Raw genomic sequence first — 23,376 nt, 5'->3', positions numbered from 1 at the left:
TATTTCCCTAGGGCATTTTAGTAAGTAAAATGATATGCTTTATTCATATAACATTATGACTTAGTTTGTATCAGGAGTTTCAACATGCAGAAAGGTCACATGATATTAATTTCTACATATAAAATATAACGGCTTGCTGTGAATTAATTGAATTGTGTACCCCAAAGTCCATATATTAGAAGTTTAATTCCCAATATAACTGTTGAGGGTAGGAAATCCTATTACGGTAATTCAAAGGAGGTGCCTTGAGAGGTGATTAGATTGTGAGAACTGCACCCTTGTGAATGGATTGATCCATTTTTGGAATAGTGGGTGTGGTTCTGAGCGTTTTAAAAGGAGAGTGCATGAGGAATTATCTCTCTCTCTGATCCACCATTTTCTGTCATGTGAGACCTCTGCATTGATGTAAAGCCACCATCTAAGAAGACCCTCACCAGATGTGTTCTCTGGACTCCCTAGACTCTGAAACTGGAAGCAATAAATTTTGTTTTCTTACAAATTACCCAGTTCCATGTATTTTGTTATAAGCAACAGAAACGGACTAATATACCCCTGTAAAATGCAATCATGTGACCTCTTTTTGTCACTGTCTTGACTTTGGGGATGAAAAATAAGTTTGGGTTTATGAGTAGGGTTTGAAGATGGGGGTAAGGTGGTGGTAAAAGAAGTCCTATGTCTTCCATGTTTCTTTTTTTAAAAAAATCACTATTTGTTGTTCTTTCATTTCAATTCAACAAAAGTATATTTGATACCAACTACGTGTAGAATGCAAGTATACAGAGATGGTGAATATCCAGGTCTTGACTTCACAATCTACAAGAGAGCAGAGAACAATAAGATATGTCCACAAATAATTAAAATACATGAAAGAATATGATAAGACTCATGACAAAAAGTATAAATGAACCATTTTAAGAGGACAGAAAGTAGTAATCATCATTCCGTTGGGAGATATTCAACAGGCTTCATGGAGTGTCAGGTGGGAACAACAAAAACCCCTGTTTGGCTAAATGTAGATTAAATACTGGGGAACCATAATTTTATGTGTGTCACTATCTTTACCACCACATAATGACATCATCAGTAGGCCCTCCTGCAAATCAGATAAAGTCCAGGTTCCTCAATTTCTGATTTCTTACTAGGCAGTACTATCACTTTCTTTTCTGTTCTCCAGTGAAAAGTAGTGGCTAAATTTGGAAAGACAGAGATTCAAATTCTAGCTTGACCGCTAGCTAGCTGGGTGATGTTGGACAGGTTATTTAACTTCTCTGAGCCCATTTATAATCTTTCTCTCTGATATGGGAATAATAATAAAAGTACTTATTGCATAGATTATGGTAAGGGTTAAATGAATTAATAATGTATGTAAGTAATGAACAACTGGTAGCTCTTATTATAGCAAAAAGAGTCAAGATTAGGAATCAGGAAATTGATCTTTAGTTTAAGTACCCTACTTATAAGCGCTTTGACCTATGTAAATTGCTTATCCTCTCTGAGCCCCAATTTCCCCATCTTCAAAATTAGGAGATTGACCTAGATGATCCATATTTCTTCTAAACTGTAGTAGTCTAAGTATTATAGATGACATTTTTATTTGACTTTGATACTGAACCATGCAGTTGGATTAAATTGAATCAAATTGCCATCATTGAGCCTATAATACATTGAAATTTTATTAAAAGGCTGAAAATGAAAGTGCTAATAATGTGTTAGGCTGGGGGAATGATTTCAAGCGGACACAAAAAGGGTAGTGATAGATCAGGTCCTATTATCATGCCTGGACGCAAGAGAAAGTAGATGGTAAATGGTATTAAATTCGGTGCCAAGTCAAAGGTGTACGATTTTGTTTTAAAAAAAAAATAGAAAACGTACTCACCCTAATTTCAGTATTGGTTATCCTGACAGTTTAAGACCTAATTTTCCTAGTTGGAAAATTGTGTCCAACTATAAGATATTTACTAATGTAGATGGTAATGTTTAAAAAATACCCAATGGCTAAACTAAACAAAGAACATAAAGAATGAAAATCTGAGATGCCACCCTGAGAAGAGTGACAGAACTGTCCTAGTGATCATGCCCATTCTTATGTACACTAAGTATAGCCTTGGAATAGGAAATAGGTAGACACTATAAGAAATGAAGTGCATCGTCATTATATTTCTGCTTCTTCAATTATTATTTCCTTCTGTGAAATTTTATCTTTGTTCCTACAGAATGTACAAAAAGGTGTTGATGGTTTTTGGAAATGCATCAAGAAGACAAAATCATCATCTATTTTAGATATCTCTGTCTAACTGCAGTATTGAAAGTAAATGCATCAGCATGTATTTATCTGATGTGATGGTGTCCTTCGAGTCCATACTCCTATAAGAAAAAAAGAAGGCTGAGAAATCTTTGGCTCATGAAGCTGGACTCTAAGATGTTTGCATAATGTTTAGCATAATATGACTATATGGCTGATTAGAAATTATCTAAAAGGGAGCTATGTTCCATGTCCTGAATAACTGGTTAATCAAATATGTTTCTGATTTTTCAAACTCTGATCAGTAAAGTGCATTACAGTTCTTAACTAAAGGAAATGTAGTAAAACGTGGGTTTTTTTTAAAGCAGATAATAAAGTTTACTCAAAAGATGGTTTCACAGCAATTTTTGAATTTAGAGCTTTTTATGGTTAATTAAGGTATCTAATAGTTATGCCTTACAGTTGTAAATATCTAATGCATACAAAGTGTTTAGATTTTGTTAAATTATAAAATGTTTACATATTGATAATTTATAATTGAACAGGTGTTTTACAATCTTACTAGTATATTAGGTTGTTTATCTTTGTTACAAAGTAAAAGAATAGCTTTCAAATTGGGATTAATATCTCAAAAAACATTACTCTAGTTTTATTAGGCTGTTTTCTGTCGCTAATAACTGAATACCTGAAACTGGATAATTTTTAAAGAAACAAAATTTATTTCTTACAATTTTGTTGACTGGGAAGTCCAAGGTCCGGGAGGCACATATGGTGAGGGCATCCTTGGTGGAGACTCTCTACAGAGTCCCCGATGAGGCAGGGTATCGCATGGCGAGAGCTGAACAAGGGCAAGAGCTGAGCATGAGCCTTTCTCCACGTGTTCTCTTCCTCTTCCTCTTCTTATAAAGCCCTCAGTCTACTCCCATTAAACCATTAACCTATTAATCCATTCATGAAGGCATAGTCCAAATGATCCAATCACCTCTTAAAGCCTTGACCTTTCAAATACTATATTGGAGATTAAGTTTCAACATGGAGATTAAGTTTCAACATGAGCTTAGGGGGACATTCAAACCACAGCACTAGTCATACCCATCTTTAGTTTTATATTTCTCTACTGTGGAAACGTGAGTATTTCAAACAGAAGTAATTTATTTGTATTTTTACATCATGTTCTCCTAAAATGTACCCAAGACTGTGAATTGGCTGCCAAATGATTGAGTAAATCAATAAACTATTAATTTGCCCAAAAGTGCATATCTATTCTTAGTATTTCATAAAAACTCTATGGATGTGTTTATTGGTGTTAGGTGGATAATAGCGATCTTGGGTGGATATTCACAGCAGTGTGATTGCTGTAAAAACCCCAATTTGTTCATACCTTTCTGTATCCATGCCATTTGTTAGTGTCCTCCCACTTCGACTTTGGGGGTGGTCATGTGACTTACTTTGGCCAATGGGACAGTAGCAAGCAACCATGATGCAAGCAAAGACTTAAAAAGCACTTGCACATTAGTACTCACCCTTTTGTGCTTCACATGCTGCCACTATGTAAATAAGCTCTAGGTAGCATCTGGATGATAAGAGACACATAGCTCAGTCATTCCCATTCCTATCAGCAAATAGGAAGCCAAACTCTACTCCAGAGTGAGGCAGTCTTAGATCATGCAGCTTCCAGCATCAGCAATCCCAGCCAAGATTTTCAGAGCCTTGCTAGGTCAGCAGAACAGCCCACCTGACCTGTAGACTTGAGAGTAATATGGCTGCTCTTTTTCTTTGTTCTTTTTCTTTCTCTGTTTCTTCCTCTTTTTTTTTGGTGGCTGGCTGGTAAATTGTTGTTCTTTTAAGCTACTACATTATGGATTGGCTTGTTACACAACAATAAATAACTAATACATGTACAGGTAGTAGAAACAGATTTGTCTTGCTGACAGATAGCTGACCACAATGCCTGAGTAAGCCCAGTCAAGGCCAGTAGAAATGTCCAGCTGAGCCCGGCACAAACTGTCATTCCACAGAATCTTGAGCTAAATAAATAGTTGATGTTTTAAGCTATTAAGTTTTGGGGTGGTTTGTTATACCTTCAAAGCTATGTGATATGTCACTCCTTTGAAGTTGAGTATGGTCATATAATTTGCTTCATCCATTGAAATGTGTCTCTTCTGGTAGAAGGCTTTAAGAGCTGGACTGTGATTCAGCATCATCATTCTCCTGTCATGATGACTGGGGGGCTTCCAGATGGCAGAGTTCCATAAGTGCAAGTCCCTGAATGGACATGGACCACCCTCCTCCACACTGACCTTTGGAAGATAGATGATAGAGCAAGAAATAAACCTTTGTATTATAACTTCTGAGATTTTGGATTTCTGTTACTGGAGCATAACCTAGCCCATTCTGACTCATGTATAAATTTGTACCCTGAAGGAGATCCAGTTAAGACAGAAAACTTAAAATATGTGGCTGTAACTTAGAGGCTCAGTGTATGGTGGCAAGGAAACTATCGCTAGAGGCTGGAAAGTGGGCAATCCATGCTAGCTGTGGTAAAATATTTGCTAAAACTGTTGATGTGTATCTCCCATTCTTCCCCTTTCTAAATAGGGATGTTTGCCATGTGCAATGGTTGAATGATTCCCTCAAAAAGTATGGGCTGGAAACTTAATCCCAAATGCAACAATGTTGGGAGGTGGGGCCTAATGAGAGGCGATTAAGCCATGACAGTGGAGGGAATGAGTTAATGCCATTATCTCGGGAGTGGGTTTGTTATAGTGGAAATGGGTTAGTTATAAAAGTGGGAGTTCGGCTCCCTTCCTCTTACTCTCTCCTTCTCTTTGCTCTTCTGCCATGGGATGATGCAGCAAGAAGGCCCTCCCTAGATGCCAGCACCTTGATCTTGGACTTTCCAGACTCCAGAACTGTGAGAACTAAATTTCTTTTCCTTATAAATTACCCAGTTTGTGGTATTCTGTTATAGCAGCACAAAATGGACTGAAACACCATGGTTATTTTGTCCCTGTTCCATCACTGTACAAGAGTACTTTTAAAAATTCGTGGAAAATGGAATTAAAAGATAATACAAATCCTTTATGAGCTTTTTGAAGATCCCCATATGTTGCGTGTGTTTGTGTGTGTGTGTGTGTGTGTGTGTGTGTGTGTGTGTGTGTGTGTGTGTGTGTGTGTGTGTTTGTAAGTGAGAGGATAGTACATTGCCTTTTTAGGTCTCTATAACAAGAGAAGCTTTATTCATTTCTAATATAGAGACTACTAAGCACCACCCAGAGACAGTGGACTTTGCAATTAGTGCCATTACTGAATAGAGCTTTTGGTTTGTCTCACTTGTTGTAGGAGTGAATGTATTTTGCTGTAGTAGAGTAAACTGTAAATTGGTGATGAGAAGGATGGATTTGCAGTGATTCTTGGTGCTATTTACCAATAAATTCTATTTATCTTTCTGCTGGGCAAATAGTAGGATTTTATACTTCCCCTGTTCCCTTGAAGATAGACATGCCCAAATGGCTTGTTTTGGTCAATGAAATGTGAGCAGAATTGATTTATATCACTTTTACGAAGAACCAGTTTGTCATTCTTCATCTTCTGCCTACCATATGGGGGGGAGGGGGGAAGGAAGTACCAAAGATTTAAACCTCCCTAAGCCATCCAGTTGCTCAGTGAGAACACATGGAATAAAGTCCTCCCCTTCCTATGGACACGCAATAAGCAGGAAATAAAAATTTTTGTTGTTTTAAGCTACTAAGGTTTTTGGACCCTTTGTTACTGCCCCATAACCTGTCCCATTCTAACAATGTCGATTACTATAAAAGTGATCAGGAAAGCTACAAAGGCTGATCACCTCGGCAATTATAACGTGAGTGGAATAGGTAACCAAAACCATCCACTGATAATTCCAAAAGCTACTGATTTCACCTGCTCTCCAATTGTGAGCATTACAGAAAAGGTCGTTATAAGATTTCAAACTTCATTTGTTCTATTTTATGAAGATGTAAAATTCATTTTCACTACTGAGGTAATGATGAACAATGAAATACTTTCTAGTGGGGGTGGGGTGGGGGGAAGAAGGTGGGTAAGATAAGCCACAGAGAGGATGGCACTGAACTCATAATTTATGAGTTTCCAAGAACAGTTAAAACATATTTCCCACAGACTTGTGAATAAATTTTCAGTAATACACAGTACGTCTCAGCAAACTTAGGGTGGCTTAGCTTCGATTTGGCCCCTGCACGTAAGTATCCAGAAACAAACATACAATCGCTCTGGTGCAAAAGTAACAAAATGTAAGTGCAGTCTATATTTAATCAAAAGATTCCCCTCTCTCTGAATAAGTTTTCTCTAGCACAGCGTAGAATTCCTTCCATAACATTTGTAAAGTGTTAAATCCCGTGCCACGCAGTGTACTAGGGTTGGGTGAGTGAAAGATGTCACCACAGTACAGAAGTCTCAGTAGGTCGCTGCCGCCCGGGAGTTAATGTAATTGTGGAATATAAAAAATTTCTCTTGTGGAATTTTCAGCCGGCTACACCCAATCCCCCGTAAATAATTCTCGGTGAAAAGCCCAGTATCTTTCCCCTAATCCTTGCAAATATTCTCGCTTCCCGAGATCTCTTCGTCTTGGAAACTGAAGTCACTGCATCTCTGTCTGGATGTTTGGCAGTCATTTTAGATTCAGTCTTTAGACCGGGCTTGCCCTTTCCTTGCAGAATGACGGAATGACAGTGACCCCGAAAAGTTTTCAGCACTTAGAACACGAAGTGCAGTCTGAACCCGCAAGGGACCGACGGCTGTTGCGGCTTCCACCGCCCTTCGATCGCGGAGCTTAAGGAAGCTAAACCGGGCAGCTCAAGCAGCTCACCACCCTGGGCGCAGGGAACGGGAGGCTAAGCTCCTACGCAGCGTGGCACAGTGCAGCGCAGCACAATCCAAGGCCAGCCTGCAAGCTCAAGTGTGCGAAGAGGACGGGAGAGCGCTCATCCCTGCTGGACTACAATGACCGGCATGCACCGCGACACAGTGGCAAGCTCCGCTTCGGCACTCTGTCGCGATGGAACTTGGGAAGTGAAGTCTCCCCACGGCCGGAGTCCCGTCGCGAAGGCAGAAGGGAGGCGTAGCTAGTCCGCTCCATTAACACGCGGCTTCCTGGCAGGGCTCCGGGTCTCTCGCTCCCGCTCAGGGTTTTCGCGGGCGGCGGGAGCAGTATGGCTCGCATGAGTAAACTGCGGGGGGAGGGGGGAGAGAGGAGTGGGTGGGGAGGCGGGGTCAGCGGAAGCTGCAGGTTGTTTCCTTCTCCGCTCGCTCCCTCCCCGCCTCTCCCTGAGGGAGCGGTGGGAGGGGGAGGGCAGGGCCGAGGGAAGGTAGTGACACGTGTCAATCAACCCCCCTCCGGGGGGCGCGCGCTCCGGGGCTCGCGCCGAGGGCTCGCGCCCCTGCCTCGTGCCTGCGCCGCTCGTATGTAAATGAGGGCGCGTGACGCGGGACGCAGATGGACAAGGGAAGAGAGAGAATGGCCGCTGCCGCCGCCGCTGCTGCCGCCGCCGCCGCTGCTGCTCAGTGCCGGAGCCCTCGGTGCGCGGCGGAGAGGAGAGGATTCCGGCGGGAACTCGACTCTTGGCGCCACCGCCTCATGCACTGTGTAGGTAAGAGAGACACGGGCCGGGGCTCCCGGCTCGGCGCGGCTACGGTTGCCGCAGCCCGAGGAGTTTGTGGCTGAGGGGTTTAGTTGAATCTCCCGTTCGGGTCAGTTCAGTGGGGGAGCGCGATGGGAGCGGCGGCGGCTCCGGCGCTCTCCTTTTGTCTTGGGGCTCCTCGCCCGGCGCGGTCCGCGCCCCTTCGCCTCCTCAGCTCTTGGGCTCCCCAGGAACTGTTAGTTCGGACCCTGTCGCCCAGCCTCCGGGGAAGCCGCTCGCTCGCGCGTTCCCCTAAACTCCTCTCGCCGCCCGCGGTCTCCGCTGTCAGGAGGGAGGAAGCGGCCCGGCGGGTCGGAGGGGAGCCGGCGGTCAGGGCGGCGGGAGGAAGGCGGGCCGGTCCGCGCCCCCGCCGAGCGCACACACACCCCCTTCTTGTCGCCGGGGGCCGGGCCGGTGGACGCGGCCGAGTTCCCGAGGACCCGGGCCAGGGAGACCCCCGGGCTCTCGCGGGGAGGGGGGCCGCGGGTGGGCTGACGAGGGGCGGTGGGGACGTCGCCCGAGGGGCGGGGGGCGCCCGACTCTGCCCTCTCGCGCTCGCTCGGCGGAGGCGGCGGCCGCGGCGGTGCTGTGTGTGCCCCTTTAAGAAGGAGCCGCTCGAGCGCTGACGGTTGGGATTTGAAGTTCTTCCTCCCTCTCTGGAAGTCTGGACGGTTGGGGGGTGTTGCCATGGCAACGGCACCCTATCCCCTCCCACCCCCCACCCCCCCCCCGCGGACGCCTGGACGACTCTGGTCCTCTTACTGTCATGTGATGGACTATTCCCTGCACACACACACGCCACCTCTCATCCCTGTTCAACTGCAATTCCGTCTTCCCCTTTGGTGGAGACTGAATCGTTTTGCTTCAAACTTCTGGGCTTGGGGCTCTTATTCTGGGGGTCGCTCAGGGTGGCGAGAGGTGGTGGGAGTCCCCACCTTGCCGCAGTCGCTTTTTTTGTTGTTGTTGTTTTCCTGCCTGAGTGAGACATATGCGTGGAGCTGTTATCTAGCAGGTTCGTTTAGCGGGCATAGAGGGGCTAACACGGGTGTGGGATGGGGCGTGTTGTGTTTGTTTTGGACGAGGGTTATGAGTAGACGTGTAGGGGAAGAGGTAGAAAGGAGGGGTTGTATTGTGTAAAGCGTGGACAGTGGCAGTAGCTTTCTTTACTGTCAAGTAAATCTTGGCATTTGGAGTTGGGGAGTAACCTTAGTGCTTTACGAAAACAACACTTACCTTGGTCCTATCTGTTCTTGCGAGCTCCCCAGCTCCCCTCAGATTTGTTTGATTAGCGCCTTAAGATCCCCCTTGTTTTCACTTAGTGAAAAGGAGATCGTAGTAGGTTAAACTAGTACAACTTCAGCTCAGAAATGTGCACTGCAGAATGCGATGAATATAGGAAAACGTACAAGAAGGAAAGTTCTTTGATTAGGGGCATTTAAGTGATGTTTAGGGCCGGCGGCGCGTGGCTCACTTGGGAGTGTATGGTGCTGATAACACCAAGGCCAAAGGTTAGGGTCCCTATATAGCGATGGCCGGTTAGCTCACTTGGGAGACCGTGGTGCTGACAACACCAAGTCAAGGGTTTTAAGATCCCCTTACCGGTTATCTTTTTAAAAAGAAAAAAAAAAAGAAGAAAAAAGTGATGTTTAATCAATTTACTGTTTTGTTTTACCCTTCTAAGAGGTATTTTGATCTTATCTTAGGAAATAGCTTTAGTCTAGTATTCAAAAGTGGTTTTAATTCATAAAGTGTAAAAAAAAAAACACCTCACAGTATTCTTTAAATGAAAAAAAAAGCTAAATGTTGCTATTTTTGCTTCTTGAGTGCAAATTGATCTGTTTTTATAATTGCTTATGTAAAGATCTCTGCTACTGAAAACCTTTTTAGAAACTGGTGAGTCCATTCAGGTAGAATCGGGCAGGATGACAGTATTGCAACATAGGCTCCCGATATTACTGTGCTGAGTTTTGCCAAGGCACACAGTTATTTGAAGATGTCTTTGACCAGTTTTTATGTTTCAGAATATTTGGGGTTTTTTTCCCCCTATTTTTTTGCTTATTTATTAACCATGGCTTTGCATCACAAAAACATGTACTTTTGAAAAATAGCCAAACTTTAATTAAGTGAAACACAAAATTAATTAGATTTGATGGAAAAGGGAATTAGAATATCTTTTTGCCTTACCTTCTTGAACACTCAAGTAGGATAGGAACACATTAAAAATTGAATTAATACTATACATCTAACGTGCAATCTCTGTTACACTTTTAATGTAACATGTAATTATATTGGACCGTATGTGAAAAGAAATTTTTTCATGGGTTCATTTATAGATTCTGTCTATAAATTTGAGAATTATTTCCCACAGTTCCAGTCCTTGTTAGACCTACTAAGAACCATCTCATACTTTGTTTCTGTCATTGTTATTTTTAAATAAACAGTAAAACCTTTTAAACAAGGTATACACTTGTTGCTTTGGTTTCAGTATGCTATGAGTGCAGTACTTATTTATAGAGTGAATTGGGATTAAATGTAGTTTGTATAATTATTTTAAGTTACCTTTTGTTATTAATGTGCTTACATTCATTACTTTATAAATGTATTTACAAAAGAAGCCATATTCCCTTCCCTTTGCGTGTGTGTACATTTGTGCATATATATGTATACACGTAAATGTGTATGTGTATAAATATTTCTGTATTGAATATTCAGTGCTCTTATTACTTGAAATCATTTTTGTAAAATAATAGCCTTCTTGACTTTGAGGGAGAAAATGATTCAAAAGTCTTATTTTTAAGTAAGATATGGAAATTGTAGTGTTGCCTCAGGATTGTCCAGCAAATTAGTATTGATCCTCTAGAGAAATTTTGAATCTCGGTTTTGAATCAGTTCTTAGCTTCATGCTTTACTCTGATTCCCCCTTTTTTTAACTCATATATAGTATTCTAATTTTATGGAGAAGAAAATTATTTTAGTTGTCATGACTGCTTATAGTTAGCTGAAAAGCTAAAACGTTTAATTCTTGATATGGAAAGAGATGTTTATCTTCCTCTAATTGTGTAACTCATTTCTTTATATTAGACTTTCGACTATTCTAATTGATTCGTGGTTTTTTCTTTTAATTGAAGAGTTGTCCTACAAGCTCTTTGTCCCAATTAATAGCTCTGTTTACAATGTGTTGCTTTTTATAGTTTGACTGTTCTTCTACAATCATGCTATACTATGTTGTAATTTTGAGTATGCTTATGTAACAAGTATTTGAGTGCTTATTGAATATAATAAACAGAATCCTAGTACTCAGTATGATATTGAGCAATAACAGATATAGTCCTGGATCATGTGGAATATATAATATAACTAGGATCTGATAAGTTATAAAATTAAAAAGAGTAAAGGCTAGAATAAAAGAAATGTATTGGTATATTTAAAAACACTATCAGCACTCATATAGCCTATTAGAATATTTCATGTGGGAGATAGGCCAATTTTTAAAAAACATTTTATTTTGATATAATTTCGATCTTACAAGAAAAGTTGGAAGAATGAAATAATGAGCTCCTATATATCCTTACTCATATTCACCAATTGTTTTGCATTTTTCTGTATTTGCTTGATCATTCTTGCTCTATATTCATCTATCTATCTATTTTTTGGGGGGGGGGACAATTTGAGAGTAATTTGGAGATGTCATACCTCTTTCCCCTAAATTCTTCACTGTATATTTTCTAAAAACAAGGACTTTGTCTTGCACTATAGTTATTAAAAACCAGGAGATTTAGTGTTGTTATAATACTGTTATGCAATTTATAATTTATGTTCAAATTTTGTGTGTTTATTTTCTCTATAAGCTTTTGCCCCCAAGTCCAGGATCCACTTCAGGATCATGCACTGCATTTGATCCTCATGTCTCTTTTGTCTCTTAATTGGGAGCATTTCCTCAGCCTATCTTTGTATTTCTTGGCCTTGACATTTTTTGAAAAGTACAGGGCAGTTATTTTGTATAACGTTCCTCAATTTGAATTTGTCTGTTGTTTTCTTATGATTAGATCAGTTAGGCATTTTGGCAGGAATACCACTGAAGAGGTGTCTGTCCTTCTCAGTATGTCATATCTTGAGGTTCATGGTGTTGGTTTGTTCCAAGGTTGGTGATGTTTGCTTTGAAAATTTGGTTAAGGTGGTATTCTCCATATTTCTCCCTGAAAGTTATTATTTATCCATTTGTAATTAATATGCAGTTTGTGAAAAAAATCTTTGAGGAACAGGGTATTTACATAGTCTCATCAAAATTTCACCTACAAGTTTTAGCATCCATTGATGATTTTTTGCCTTCATTCTTTCTATAATTATTAGTTTACATTTTGTCATAAAACAGTTTCCCATCTTCACATTATTATTCAGTTATTTTTATCAATATGAACTCATGGATTCTTATTTTATTCAGGGGTTATATCCGTTATTGTCGTTATTTTGATTCTCAAATTGTCCCAGGTTTGGCCAGTAGGAGCCTCACCACGCTGGTTCCAGTATTCTCCTGCCAAAACAAGGTATTATTCCGGGTTCATCTTGTATTTTATGTGTCCCAACTCTGTCTTCAGCTGTTTCTCCAAGGTGACCTCCATCCTTTTAGTGGAAAATAGATTTAGACATCAGAATCAGAGCACTAGATTTTAGGACTGTTTTAAAACCCTTTTTTCTGACACAAAAACTGATAATCAGTTCAACTGTTTTGTCTAAGGTTACAATAGCAAAACAAAATGGCAAATATTGGGTTAGAATCATTTTGTACACTCTAGTGTTTTTCCTGCATAACAGCATTGTCCAGTAGAAATATAATCGGCCGAATATATAATTTTAAATCTTCTAGTAGCCACGTTAAAAAAGTGCATTTTATTTAACCCAGTATATTCAACATATATCATTTTAACATTAATCCATATAGAAATGATTAATGTTAGTTTACATTTTTTTTTTTTTTTTTTACTATTAAGTCTTCAAAATCAGGTACTTCACACTTATTCTGTATCTCAGTTTGAACTAACTGCGTTTCAGGTGCTTAATAGCCACAAGTGGTCAATGGTTACCACATTAGACAGTTCAGTTCTGTACTGTAGTGGCTCCAGACAACTTTTGATACCATTGTACCACTTACTTAAAATCTGTTGATAATAATGAAACTGGTAGCTTAATATATGTTTTCCCAAGTCTTTTATTTGGATAGTATAGAACAGCAAATAAGAATATAGGCTCTGGAGCTATATTACTTGCATTTGAATCCTGGTGTTACTATTTACCAGTGTGGAAAAGTTACTTAATCTCTCTGTACCTCAGTTTCTTTACCTGTAAATTGGAGATAACTATGTTGTTTGATAATTAATTGTGTTAATGTGGGTCCTCCATATAGAAAGCATTTATTTGATAAGTGTTAGCCATTGTTATCATTGATTTACACAAGTTATTAGCAGGTTTGAGCTTTATGTTTTTGCCAGTAGATTCTTTCTGGTGGGAATGCTGATGGACAATAATAAGATTATGAGACATGTTAGATGAAAAGATAGTAAGATCTTGGGAGGAGCAACAAAAAGGTATGTAGATTTTTGGTTATGTAACTTTTCCTTCCTCATTAAGTCTTGTCTTTCAGTAATCTAATTTTTTTGAATGTGGAGTTTCTATCTTTTCTTTTTTGGTAATACTCCTTTATGGCTAGCATGCATGGCTGATAGATAACAAAGTACCAAGGTTGCAGGTCCAGTATTTTGGGGACCTGCTTTATTAGAGTCTGTACTTAAGGGTAACAGGTCCAAAATTTTGGGTACTTAGCTTTGTTAGAGTCTGTACTTAAGGGCTGAATCTATAATCAAGTAATCCTTTCAAAACTTTTTATTCATAATAGAACCTAGGTAAGAGGATGTGAATGGGCCCAGACCAACCTACTGCTACCACTAGAAAACTAATTAACAAAAATAATGCCATCTTTGTATCTGAAGAATAGTACTTTGTTGTTAATTAAAGCCAAACATTTTGTTTTGAGAATTTTTGTGTTGGCTGGACAACAAAACTTACAGTGAGAGATTATTTTTCTGTATCTTATCTCCTTTCCTTTCATATAGTTTTCCTCTAATTGGAAACAACACTAGCCTGCTTACTTATATTTGCTTAATTTTGTTCTTTCTTTACCTTAATCTGTTGTCAGCTTATATTATTACTTTCTTTACAATATCTCATGGATTTAATTTTTCTGATGTAGTAAGTACTTGGGCAGATTGAGATAAGAATATGGTTTGTATCAGTATCTGCATTGCTGGTCTTCCAGTCTAATAATCTATAGTAAATCATTGTTTGAAATAGCTGCTTTGATTTCATAGTTTACAGAATAGTGGTATCTCCCTTTTTTTTCATCAAGTGAAAGCTCCTAACCATATTCAACTAGTTGGTCATGGTCTACTGCTGCTTTGCCTCACACAGGATGACCAAGATTCAAAAGGATTACTCAAAGCCCATTTCTCCTGAGCAGTGAGACTCCCCGAAGGGGTTAACTTCCCAGAACCCTCAAGAGAGAGGCATTCCTCCTTGGGAAATTAACACTGGACTGGGGTTCTTTCTCAGTATTTATTCTCCAGGACAGAAAGTTACAGAAAAGGAACATAGGTGGAGTTATGGCTAAGTATAGTTTAACAATAGAGGCTGGTAACATCAGTGAAATAACAAAGTGACATTCCATAATGCAATTTGCAAAAGGTTAAAGTCAATCCACCAACAAAAGCTTGTTCTTAGTAAACATTTTCTTTCCCTAAAGCAATTTCCTTATATATTTACACAACAATAAAGCAACTTAACATATTAAACAGTAGGTTAACCTGCTCCAAGGGCATCTGTCCTTGAGCCAGCAACTTTGCTGTGTTACAATTCTGTATTCACAACAGAGACTTTAGCCTGGGAAAGTTTCCTGTCTTTTGCAAGGTTAATATTTCCATATGTAATTTTAAAAAGTTGGGTTAAACCTGAAACTACAGGGCTTTGGAAACTAGGCCCTGTGAAACACATTTGCTTTATGAATGTTAGTATACTCCACAGTCTACCAGAGTGCTTCTCATTTGCCTAGTTTCTTCTAGAGACAACCCAACCTTTTTCATCCGCTTTTATTCTCTCTTTTATATACATTGCCCTAAATTCTTGAGTATCTTTAGTCATATCCTCTACCCTCCATCCTCAGTCACGCTTAAAATTCAACTGCAAGCTAGAGTCTTTTCTAAGGTATTTATTGAAAAATAAATTTGAGACCTTCTCCATTAATTCAAATGGGCTGATTCTGTCCTGACAGGTATATGCTAGATTTTTACATAGGAAGTGACTTTGTCCATTAGTCTTCATATTTAAATAATAAACTGTTTAGGGAAAAGGGACCAAGTCTTCACAAATGGTGAAAAGAATGAAATGGAAAGAACTCAGTTTCTTCTTTTTGTAACCTTAGGTACAATTCCTTTCACTTTCCACAGATAGAAATCTGTGAAACATGATATCTGTCCTCAAATGTTTGCTGTTTTTGTTTTTGTGAAAGGTGCTATAATGTTTATGTAGTGGTGGTTCTGGGCTGAAGGTATACATTAAGGAATTATCATTATAAAGATGATATTTAAATCCATGGAAATAGGTGAGAGATTACCTAGGGATAGGTGATATAACTAGAGAGAAATAGAGGACTCAGTACCATGCCTTAAGAAATTTTAACATTCCTTCAGTAGAGGAAGAGGAGCCTCAAAGCAAGGCCATAGGTTAAGTAGTAAAACTAGGAGAGAGTAGTATCACCAAATCCAAGAAGATAGAAAAGTAGTGCGATAGAGGGATTCTTACATGTTGGGATGTCATGTTCATGAAACAGGGAAGTGTACATTGTTTTTTGGAGGTTCCAGGTAATCTTGACTAGATAAATTTCAGCAGAGTGAGGGAGATAGCAGCCATATTGTAATAGGTTAGAAAGCAATTAAGTAGGGGCTAGTGGAGGTAACATTTCTAGTAGACTACTCATATAAGACCTATGTTTTGAGGAGAACAGATAAATGGAGCAGTAATTGGTGGCATCTGGGGTCTAGGGAATGTATGTTTTTTAGATAGGAGATACCATATATGATACTAAATAAGATGGGGGAATACCTTTTTGAATCATTGGTATCCAATATTCTCTTATGTTGAATTTAAACTGAGAAAATGTAAACTGCGAGCTGATAGCAACAAAATATTGAGACAGATATATTAGATAAAAAATAGGGCGGGCTTGTTTTGAATCACTGAATATGAACTCTAAATTTATCTTCTTTTCCTTCTAATTAAGTTCATCACTAAGATATGGTATGTGTGGCATTGATGTGTTACACATTTTAAAGGGATGTGTTCCCCTTCCTGCTAATGAATTGTCAGTCAATCCTCAAATATCTTGAGTTCTAGTGTGTGCCAGTTATTGGGGTATAATTCTATGTTTCTTCCTTACTGGGTTCTGAACTGGAAATAGATTTAGGAATTGGGGATCTTTTTTTTTTTTTTTCTTTGGCAGCTGGCTGGTACAGGGATTGAACCAGCCAGGGACCTTGGTGTTATCAGTACCACACTTTAACCAGTTGAGCTAACCAGCCAGTGAAATACTAGCTTTTTTAATGGTGAGATTACATTGACTTGGAACTGAGGCCAGAATTAGACATTGGACTTCCTTACTCCCTATCTCCGTGAATTGAACTTACCAACCTTTGAAGACAGCACAACTGGGGCTACAGCTCTCTTCTAAAATACAAGGAAAGCTCTACCTCAGTAAGTTTGCAATGTGATTTGCTTGTTGGTAGGAGTGAGCAGAAGGCTTGCCATGAATGAAAATGACTTTTATAATATTAATCCATCCCATTAGGGACAATTATCAGGATGTTGCCAGTACTAGTTATTCCTCCTTCATTTGGGAGGACCGAATAAGGGCTAGAGAAAAGGGCTGAAGCTTCTTCCAAAATACTTCCCTCAAGAATGTGAAAAAGTGTTTATGGGACTTCTGTTTTATGGGAGAGGTGGGAACTGTGGGTTGGGTCAAAAAGCTTACTGTTTACACTAGGAATAGGGTTTAGACCTCACTTTTAAAGAGCTCCTAATGATTAGGAATGTTAAGTATTAGACATGGTATAATATAATGGAAGGACAGAGGAGGAAGCAATTAATTTTGACTTGGAGGATCCAACATGACTAGATTTCAAAGAATTGAGTGAAATCAGGGCTCGGCAAACTTTCTGTAAAGGGCTGGATAGTAAATACTTTAGGTTTTGTGGGCTATCTAGTCTGTATTGCATCTACTCACCTCTGCTGTTGTAGTGCAGAAGGAATACATAAATGAATGAGCATGGCTGTGTTTCGGTAAAAATTAATTTACAAAAATAGGTGGATTTGGCCTGCAGCCACAGTTTGCTGATCCCTGATAAAAGATGCAGCAGGAAAGCTGGGTAGAGGGAACAGGCAGAAGGATAGTATATATAAGCAAAGATATTTAAGTCTAAATAATGAAATATAAGTCTAAATAATGATATATTCTGAAAATATTCAGCACTGTAGTGTCTTTGGAGTAGAGGGTGCAAGTAAGAAGACTGGAAGTATAAATCATGGCCTCTACAAGGAGGAAATTATGCGCCTTTGAAGTTTCTTTTTTTTTAAATGGGTAATAAGCATGATCAGATAAGTCAGTTTATTTTCATTTGGAACATCTGTTCTTGGTTCAGGTTTGAGGGTTTTTTGTTTGCAGTAGTTTTAAGAAGCTCGAATTGTAGCAGCCCTTTTAAGTCAAAATTGGGAAAATGAGCAGTCTTCACTTCAGTATATTAATTAAGACATTGGATTGCTGAAGCACTCTCAAATGGCACCCTTCTTTTCTGCCTAGGGTTTGAACAATTATTGAGAAATAAACCAAGGAGAAAGATGGCAGCCAAAATACCCTTTCTATTACTCACGGAGGCCAAGTTAGAGGAATAGCTTGGTGGGAGAGTCATGTGGTCTCGTGTAGGCTGACTTATACATTCAGTCCTGGGCACACTAGAGAAGCAAAGCAGAATATGAGCTCTTTGCAGGTATGCTCACTCCCTTGGGCAAGAAAGCATAACCGAGTTCTGTCTGCTCAGTTTTTCATTCCAAAATCACCAATCAGATAAGTCACTTCCCTTTCCTTCCCTAGGGGTGAAGAGAGGCTCAGATTGTGCTTCCGAATCATCCTTCCTCGTAGAAACCAGGAGCAAGTAAAAGGTTCTATCAGGGCTTCAGGAGCAAGTAAAAGGTTCTATCAGGGCTTCTAACAATCGGCTAATTTTTACAGGGTTGTATCTGAGGCTTAGGGTACAGGATACAATGCTGCTATTACTGTACTGAGAACAAGTCAAACTTACATATTCTGGATGTTTTTTATAACTACTTAATTCTAGTAATTTGAACAACCTTATTTAAACTTTCAAAATAAAATTAGTAAGTTTTTTCTTCTTTTTAAATTAACTATATTTTCTACAGGCCTGTATAAGATATTTAAAGAAAAGGCATGTTGGGCTAGAAAAGAATGACAAGATTTCCTTCTGTATCAAATTATCTTTTTTTTTTTTCCAGCAGCTGGCCTGTAAGGGGATTCTTGACCTTGGTATTATCAGCACCACACCCTCTCAAGTGAGCTAACTGGCCAGTCTGTATCATAAATTTCAATTGACTTTTTAAATTTAGAAGGAATTAATATAAAAAAATAGAGCACTGTTTCTTTAAGTGGAAAAAAGGTATTTTGACAAGTGGGTTATTGTTTTAATTAGCTCTGATTATAGGTGCTTGTATCATTTGATATCTTTTTTAAAATGTCGTCAGTTGTTCTTCCATGTCCTCTTCCTCTTCCCTTTCTGAACAATTGAATACTAAAATCATCAAGTGGGACCAAACAAAGGTAGGTGTCAACACTGCCTTTGAGTGGGGTGTGTGGGAGACAGAGCCATATCCTCTAGGAGGAGTGGAATATCAGAGCCTTCAGGGTGAGGAGGATGTCTACCTGGGTTGATGGAGTTGTGAGGGTTGAGGAAAATGTCTGCATAGGAGGGCATGCTAATGAAGGGTATCAGAGCCCAAGCAGGGAGAGGATGGTATCTGAAGGATGGTGTCCTTGTATGGGAGAGGGTCAACTAGTCCCAGTGAGGTGTGTCCTGACTAGAATAGGGTAAGAGGATGTGGAGGGCATCTACCTGGAGTAGGATGTGGCCCTCCTTAAGTTTTTGGGCCCCAGCAGGTAACGGAGGTAAGAGGGGCATTCTTGTAGGATTGCAGCCTGGTGGTGGGTGTTTTGAGGCTCAAGTGATGGAGGAGTCCATGCATGGAGGTGGCTGAGTGCAGGGTGTGAGAACCTGAGGGTGGAGAGAGGAAACCGTCTCAGTAAAGGGTCAGCACAATATGGGGTGTCAGCTGCTGAGCAGGGTAGGTAGAATATTCTTGTATGAGGGGTGCCAGACATGAGGTATAGGGGCTTGAACAGGGTGAGGAGATTATATACAAGGGGTAGGGGTGCTAGAGCTGAGAGGAGTGAGGAGAGTGTCCATGAGAGGAAGAGGAGACAGCCACAATGAGTGGTTGGTTATATACAGGGAGACTGATCAAGTAAATATTAAAGATAATGGAAACCAGGCTTCTCATTGTCTGAGAAGAGAGTTACAAATATGGAAGTAGAAAAAACTAGAATGCTTTCTGTAGTGTCGGATTAGAAATGAGTTATTGGTTTGAACTCATGGTTTTCATCATATATTGATTCAGGAATATAGAAGGTGTGTATGTGGGGCCAGCCCGTGGCTCACTTGGGAGAGTGTGGTGCTGATAACACCAAGGCCACTGGTGAAGAAGAAGTGTATGTATACACACACATATGCATAATGCCCTATACTGGTCACTGAGAAGGGGTCTGGGAGCAGTGATACTCCAATAGCAGTGAGCATAATGTGGTGTTAATTTCCTGATTTTAATGGTTATTTTCATAAGAGAATGCCTTTGTAAGGAAATACTAAAGAATTTAAGACATCATGTAGGCTGTATACTCTCAAATGGTTGGGAAAATAAAAGTTCTTATTATATTTAAAACATTTAAATGCAATGTCATTAGTCTACATATTATGTTCTTACAGATTAATCACTTTCAGTCCTTAAAACTCCCTAGTAATATATAAATTGTCTTACAGATTTCCCAGCACTAAGAAATTCCCTTTGAAATAACGTTAGTTATTATTTATTGAGTACTTACCATATGTTAGGCATTATGCCAAGTTTTTTTGTGTATTTTCATGTTTAATTTTCACATATGAAATAGTACAATTTTAATCTTCATTTTACAGATGAGAAATCTGAGGCTTAGAGAGGCTAAGTGACTTGCCCAAGACTTTACATCTAGTAAAACTGAAGGTAGAATTCACATCTAGGTCTATATTACTCTCTTAACCACTATACCAGGTAAAACCTGGTTAAAAAATAAGCAAGTCTAATGTTTACTGGTCAGATTGTTGCATCTAAAACTTTAGTAATGCTATTCTTGTTTTATTTTAGAACTTTGAATTTCAAGGGTGGTGAAAAGCATTCTGGGGTTAGGCCTCCTCAGCCTTTTGTTCCTGCCTTGGAGTAAGAGAGAATAGGGGCTTCTGTATTTGAATGTACATGCCAGCATTAAGGGTTTGCTTGAGATGGATTAATCAGAGAATAGTATCCCTGAATTTCTTTCTTGTTCTTACAAGTGGGTATGGGTGTTGGTGAGAACATGGAGTTAGTGGGGCAAGGGTTTTCCACAGCATAGATTGCCAGTGTTAAGTTTTAGTCTGGATTTAGAGTTACCCTCTGTGCCAACTCCAAGAATGATGAGCAACACCTTTCCATCTCTTTTGAACTTTCCCAAGAATGCCAAAGGATCAAGTAGAATATACGTAATGACAATTTATTGTTTTGTTTAACCTTCCTTTGCCTGTGCTCTCTTATACCCATTTAGAGGATAGAAAAGTAGTTCCCTGGTAAAATTTGCATATATTTTTTTACACGACAATATTATGGCATCAGTCTACTAATTACCTACTTTTTCTCTTTTGCCTTATTACTTCACCTTTTAATATTTTTATTCTGGCATAGGTATAGCCTATAAGTGGGGTAGAACTTCCCTATGAGTACACATTAGCTTGCTTATTTCTTACTCTTATCATGAGTCTGAACCCACAGGTCCTTTCATCCTCTGTCATAGAGGTTTCTGCTGACTCACTCATTCTTCAGAACCCCCCATAGTTTTGCCATATAGTGATTCCATCTTTAATCTTTAAAGAAAACCCCAAACAGTTTCTTGACCTTGATTTTCTGTGTCTCCTCTCAGTTACCAGCCTATCTCAGTATTTGATTTACTTCATCCGTCTCCACTTACTTGTATGTCTCTCAGGTATCCTAAATGTAGCACATCTAAAACTTAACTCTTGTTGTCCCTCTGCCAAATTCGAAATCTGTTTCTCTGGTGTTATTCATCTCAGTATACCTAATTTCACAAGTCAAAGACCTGGAAGTCATTCACTTACCTTCCTTATTTCCTATGTTCAATCTACCAGTTATTATTATGTTTCCAAATGTATCTTAAATCTGTCCATTTCCCTCCATTTCTACTCTAGTCTAAGTCAGCCTTACTTTCTTCTGGACTGCTGCAAAAATTTTTACATGGTTTCCCATCTTCTCCTTTTATTCTTCTCTAGTTTAGTCTTCCACGCTACAGACAAAAATTGGATCAGGTATTTTCAACCCTTCAATGACTCTCTTTTGCATCAAAGACAAAAGCATAGAAGTATGATGTATTTTGCTTTTGGAACCCCCCAAAATTGCAATGTGACAGAAACCATGAGTGTACAAAAGTTGGCTTGAGATCACGTTGTGAATTAAAGAGAAAAATACTGTCCTAAGGGATTTGGTTCTTATTCTGATATTTAATTGGGATTAAATGGACATTTTTGTTAGTTTCAATGAAAGTAGAGAATTTCACAGGAATGCCACTTTCCACATTCCATTCAATGAATTTACTGTTGCAGTCCTTTTTTATACCAACCCTATAGAAACCCTGATTACTATTTCTTTGGGGAAATCAAAAGTAGCTTTCCCAGGAAAATATTTGAAGATTTGGGCATAATTTTTTAAAACAGTTATGGAAAATTTCAAGTATGTACAAAAGTAGGAGAAAGCATAATGAATCTGTTTCTTTGACTCAACTTTAACAATATAACAAATTCTGGCCTAATTTTTAGTGTAAAAATTTCAGTCAGAGCAAAACATTTCATATGTTGATTGTGTGACATGCTGTAATCCGTTACATGTTCTAATGTGAATAAACCCAGATTACACACTTTCTTGCAGTAGTTATGAATTTATATCAGAATGGTGTAGAGTATTATCACGGCGTCTTACTGTTGCTTTTAGCTTAATGTTAACTATCTTTGGTTGTATATAGCTTAGTTATCAACCAAAAAAGTTGAGTTCTGGTCCCCACAAGTTTTGTTTGTTTTGTAATGACAGCCGCTTCTTTTTGCTCTGCATTTTGAATAGCTATAAAATCAGAAAATGACCATTATGTCTTGGATCTGACATTTTATATTCAGCAAGCAAACCAGAAGATATTGCTTATTAATAGACCCATTGCATATGCTGAATAGCAATTCATTGTTTTTCAGTCTTGTAGAGCCACCTAATTAACAGAGATGTAGCTAATGTGTAGAAGTCTGTTAGAGCATTCATCTTATTTGGTTGTTGTTGAAATAACAATAACTTAATTAAAATGTTTTCACATTAGTATTATATTTGTTGGCACTCATGATAATTTGGTACTATGTCTTGGGTGTTTGTTAAAGATCCACATTAAATTAACTTATGCCTTGGAAAATCTGAATTTTAGGAGATATGGATATTTTATACACATATGTCTGTATAGCTAAAAATAGATAAAGATGTATATGTAGGTGTGTATAGATCTTTCTATATCGCACACATAGATGTTTAATTTGTAGTTAAACATTGATGTTTAATTTGTGATGATTCCAGAAGACTTTTTAAAAAGTAAGTATAGTATTTTTAGTTTCATTTTAACGAACAGTTGACAAGAATGTCCTGTTGCCATTCGTGCAGAATTAAAATTATATAAAAAGAAAATTGTGATTTTGTAGTAAATTGTGATTTTGGAAGTTTATACCTTATATTTGTATTCTGGGTGTCACTTATTAACTGTATAACTTTGAGAAAGTTACAAGCTATTCTCTAAAAAGTTGTTACTGATTTTCAAATCAATGCCTTTCTAATTCTTCCTTTCTCTGTACTGGACCTCTCAGCAAGATTGTTGGTAGCTCCTTTCTTCTTGACTTTTTTTTTTTAAAGCTTCACATCTTTCATTGGATAATTTTCCTAAACTCAAATGTGATCATATTACTACTTGTG

At 38.8% G+C, this 23,376-nt stretch overlaps 1 protein-coding gene across 6 annotated transcripts in view; it reads left to right on the top strand.

Moving 5' to 3' along the window:
• The first annotated feature begins 7,733 nt into the window (after nt 1–7,733).
• Nucleotides 7,734–23,376, top strand: part of LCORL (ligand dependent nuclear receptor corepressor like) — a 180,383-nt gene continuing 164,740 nt past the window's right edge. For 5 of the 6 annotated variants that reach the window (XM_063107882.1, XM_063107877.1, XM_063107879.1 and 2 more), the window contains exon 1: nt 7,734–7,887. In XM_063107882.1, coding sequence (XP_062963952.1) covers nt 7,734–7,887 — 154 coding nt within the window. The remainder of the gene's footprint in view (nt 7,888–23,376) is intronic. The other variant, XM_063107880.1, reaches the window with a different exon arrangement.

The sequence above is a fragment of the Cynocephalus volans genome, chromosome 9, assembly GCF_027409185.1.
Source record: "Cynocephalus volans isolate mCynVol1 chromosome 9, mCynVol1.pri, whole genome shotgun sequence".
NCBI lineage: Eukaryota > Metazoa > Chordata > Mammalia > Dermoptera > Cynocephalidae > Cynocephalus > Cynocephalus volans.
This window is presented reverse-complemented; position numbering and strand designations above follow the sequence as displayed.